This window comes from Condylura cristata, unplaced genomic scaffold, assembly GCF_000260355.1.
Source record: "Condylura cristata isolate star-nosed mole 26May11 unplaced genomic scaffold, ConCri1.0 scaffold00030, whole genome shotgun sequence".
NCBI lineage: Eukaryota > Metazoa > Chordata > Mammalia > Eulipotyphla > Talpidae > Condylura > Condylura cristata.
The window spans coordinates 20,679,469-20,684,064 of record NW_004567131.1 but is presented as its reverse complement, the minus strand read 5'-3'; the positions used below and the strand labels follow the sequence as shown (position 1 = coordinate 20,684,064).

Below are 4,596 nucleotides of genomic sequence, written 5' to 3'. Positions count from 1 at the left end.
AAAAAAAAATAAGCTTATATGGGAAAGAAAATGTATTTGTCTTTACAGCAATGTAGTAAAAAAAATATTGTTAATGGAGAAAGAACTCTGTAACTGGAATGTTAGATAAAAGTTTTATCTCTAAAATATACAGGACAGAGCTAGGTCTATACCCAATCCTCACCCAAACTACCATAAAATATGACTTTAATCCAAAAGAGGCAGAGTTGCACCCATTAATCATGTGCCAGGTACAATGTAAGTACTATAACTATTTATACACACACACATATACACAGAAAGACTTACTGATCTCATACTTACACCAAATTCCCTAAGACATTATTTTTCTTCGTATGTAGCAAACTGGAATGGTAAATTACCAAATGTGACATAACTCAGAGGTTAGAAATAGGATTTGAACGCAGGTATTTTTGCTACAGAATTCATGCTCTCAACTACTAAACTATTTGCTCCTTTCTTCAGTTTAGCAAATATTCACAAACCCTTACAGCTATAAATCTAAGATTACTAGATAGAAATTACTATCCTACAAGAAAAAGTACAAACAAGAACGGTTTTGAGAGAGCTTTGAGAACTGAGAGGACCATCATGTTCAGTAAAGGGAAAAAAATAAAGGTTTTGTGGGAGAAATTATATCCATTATATATTGGATCTTATGGATATGAGACTCAGAACTAGGGAATGGGAAAAGAAAATAACCACAATGAAAGAAAAGAATAGCCAAAAGTATTGGTATTTTGGTAGAATAGCACTAGTGACTCTAGTATTTGAGTCAAAAAGAGTGACATATACAAGAGAGGTAAAGGAAAATGACTCAGAAACCTAAGTCAGACTAATCCCAGTACATAGATAACATGGTAACAGTTGTTAGATGGCAACTGAACATAAGAATTAGACAAGAAATGGAAAAAGAAAGAAATGCTAGGTTAGTTCAATTGTTGAGAAAAGGTAATGAATGTCTCAAGTAAAGAAGGGTCAATGAAACAGAAAAGGGAACAGGTATGTAGCACATAGTAGCTAATGAAATTTCAATTAAATTTAGAAATAAACAGGATCATAAATAGCAAAACTTAGACCACTAAAATGTACAGAAGATAAAGGGAATGGAGAAGCCCACAATTTAGGAAATCAGACAGGAAAGCACAACTGGAGTCAAGAGGGTTAAAGTGAAAGGGTAGTAAAGCCTGAAAACAAATAGCCTATGGTCACGAATTTAATTAAGGAAATTTTAGGTGAACAACATTCTAAGAAATATTGTAAGAAGACTGGAAACATTAGTAATAAGGTAAAAGTAGAGGTGACACTGAAGTTTTTGTTAAGTACAAATAAAAGACAATTGTGTCATTAATGAAAACAGCAAAGGTGAGATAATAGGTTTAATGCAAAAAGAGAAATGAGTTCAGGTTTCTAGAATGAGACCACTCTGTAGATATGGTATAAATACAGAAAGATTAAGAAACTACCAGTATGTAGAAGGGTAGGAAGACAAGCCAAAGCCATTGCTGTCAGAGAGTAAATGTTACTACCAAATAGCAAGGACAGTGGCAATGCTATCTACTTTTTCCCATGAAAATAAAAAATAAGACAATATTTTATGGCACAAAGGGGCAAATGAGGCTACCAAAGCCAATGTCATTAGCACAAGTATTAGTATTTCATAAAAGTAAAAACACTAAAAATTAAGATTCTATTTCCCTAATCTCATTTTCAAGTCCCTGATCAGTCGGGTAGAACATTGCAGATGTGATGAAAATGTCAGAAATAACCATCACAAGAATGGTAACTGAGAAATATCTGACAGCTTTAAAACAGTGTGAAAAAAAATCAGAAGAAAAAGTTATATTTCAGAAAGCCACTAAGGAGATGAATAAATAATTGAAATTTTGACATTTTTACCACTAGGACATGATGTTACACTACTGTTATAAGGAACTAAATTTAAATGGGAAGATTTTTTTTTAACAAAAACTTTCTCTTTCTAAGCAAAACTATAACTGTAATGTATTTTACTCCATCTTTTATTCATGCCAATAAAAAGAATAAAAATAATCTGAAACTTTACAATACTTACCCAGTGCGAGACTGACCAACTTTATCACAAATATCCAAAATAAGACCCCAGTCCTCAGCAGTGTTCATCTCACTGGTTGCTTTCTCTATATGGCAGAAAAAGAAATTGGAAGAAACATTTTTTAATTTTTACAGGTAAATATCACATGCAAATTACTAAGCTGTAGTATAGTTAAGTATCAATAACAAATCAGCAGTTTAATTAATGAGACGTTCAAGTTTCTCTTTGAAAGGGAAGCACAGCACTCTTATTACCTACTACAATTTTTTATCATTAACACTTCATGTTAATCCCTTTCTAAACCAGAGATTTTCTTGTCTTTTCTAAAATAAAAAATATTTTCATTATCAAATAATACTTTTTTTACCAGTGAAATGATATGACTAAGAATAATTTTCTATCAAGATGTGTCAGGTAATTAATCATCTAGTTTTATTAATTTTGGTTTGGGAAGGAAGGAAAAACTGAACAAAAGAAAATCAAGCTGTAACTGAGTATTTTCCCTTAAATAATATCTTGACAAATTAAAAACATAAAAAGAAAGCCAGTAGACAGACCTAATCATCTAATTTAGATTCCTGTTAATTACAATAAAAGAACTTTAAAGACAAACATAAAGAAAATAGAAAAGTGGTAAAACAACAGTCTCTCAAAAGTTATGTAACAACACAGATATATGGTAACTACTTAGAACACCCAAAATGAATCATATACTAGCAGTTTAAAAAACAAAACACTTTAGAAACATCCAATTTTCACCAATGAATTTTCAGGAAACTCCAGAATTCGTAGCAGAAGGAAGGTCTGGAACTGATGAATAAGAAAGCAGACATTAGGAGGAAGAATAATTTAAATCTACTTTTTTGGAGTCCTTACTCCAGGTCTCTATAAGTACCTCCCCTCACCTAAGCAAATGAGTACAGGTTTCTTTCTCAAGGTAAAGTAAAACTTTTGTAAACAGAAAAGACTCCAGCCATAGTTGAAATACAGGTACCAAAACTAAGGAATTACTCATCATTTCTAGTTTGGCTAAAAAAATTGGGAGTCATCTCTTGTCTGAACAAAGTAAAAAAAAAAAATCAATTCTTAAATCCCTCAGAAATGTCTACCCTTTCCAAATCAGATACATATGTACATGTATACACACACACACACACACACACACACACACACACACACACACACACACAGAGGTGAGTAAAGGGAGTCACAATTTAACAGAACAGAAACTCATGAGCAAAAATACTACCAGAAGCCAGTACTAGATATGAAAATTTAACATGATGACAGATTGCTGGAGGTAAAAAGCATACACTTAGTTGAGCTAAAACACAAGAGGGACTTAGGCATTTAGGACTTTCCACATTTATGTGAGTTTTAGTCCCATGAGCTCTCCCAGGTTCAGACCTTGAGTAGTAGCACAAATTTTCCTCATTTTTCCAAGTATAGGGGAACATAAACATTTTGAAATATACCAGATCACTCTCATCTGAACAAGGCCTACTCTCATATGAAATCATTTTACAAGTATATAACCAACTATAAAAGGTGGTACACTATAAGGCAAAAAATGAAGAGACAGAGCAAACATCAGCATCAACTCAAGGCAGCATCACACAAGGCAGTTGTCAGGGTTGTTGAAATTATCAGAACAGCAATTTTTTTAAAAAAAAATGTATGTATTTATGCATACAAGAACTGGGGGTGCAGGCCAAAGTTGTGTGGGAGGAGAGAGGATTCACCAAAAAAAAAGTGAGAAGCAGAACAAGCAAAGTGGGGAGTAGAACTGAAATACACTGCTAAGGGGAGCCGTGTCTGAAGGCAGGAGAGGTCTGCTGTGCCCTGTGTGTCAGCTCCAAAGCTGGGGATCAAACTCATGCTGCAGTGGCAAGTGATAGCTGACAGCGCTGACTTTAATCCTTGCACCATCAGCGAGGCCCTACAGTAATTTTTAGACCTATGATTAATAAACAAAAAGCTCTATGCACAGATGGGTAAAGTAAGGAAAAATATAAGAATTCTAAAAAGAAATCAAAAATAAATGCTAGAGGTAAAAAAATATTAGTAGCAATGAAGAAAGTCTTTAAAGGAATCCTTAATGGACTGATTATCACTTAGAAAAAAATTTCTAAGCTGAAAATATAGCAACAGAAACTTCTGAAACTTAAAAGCAAAAAGAAGAGAGACTGGGGGAAAAGAAAGAGTGAACTGGAACAGATTACCCAACAACTGTACATAACTAACCTACATAACTGTACATAACACTGACCTATAGCATAACTGCTATAACTTAGTCATAATCCGAATACCAGAAGACGAGAGAAAAAGAAACAGAACAAATATTTCCCCACAAGTCTAAGAACACATAGCTGAACTAAATAATACCATCAATCAATTGTATATAATTAAGAACTGTAGACTGCTTCATTCAACAACAGGAAACACATTCTTCTCAACCTCACTTTGTAGTCACCAAAGCAGAGCACATTCTGGGCCATAAAACATACCATAACAAATGTAAA

At 33.4% G+C, this 4,596-nt stretch overlaps 1 protein-coding gene across 1 annotated transcript in view; it reads right to left on the bottom strand.

The window, feature by feature from the left end:
• The window catches only part of STAM (signal transducing adaptor molecule (SH3 domain and ITAM motif) 1), a 50,510-nt gene that overhangs the window by 36,186 nt on the left and 9,728 nt on the right, over positions 1–4,596 (bottom strand). The window contains exon 2 of the mRNA XM_004691279.2: positions 2,075–2,159. Within this exon, the coding sequence (XP_004691336.1) occupies positions 2,075–2,159 (85 nt within the window). The remainder of the gene's footprint in view (positions 1–2,074; positions 2,160–4,596) is intronic.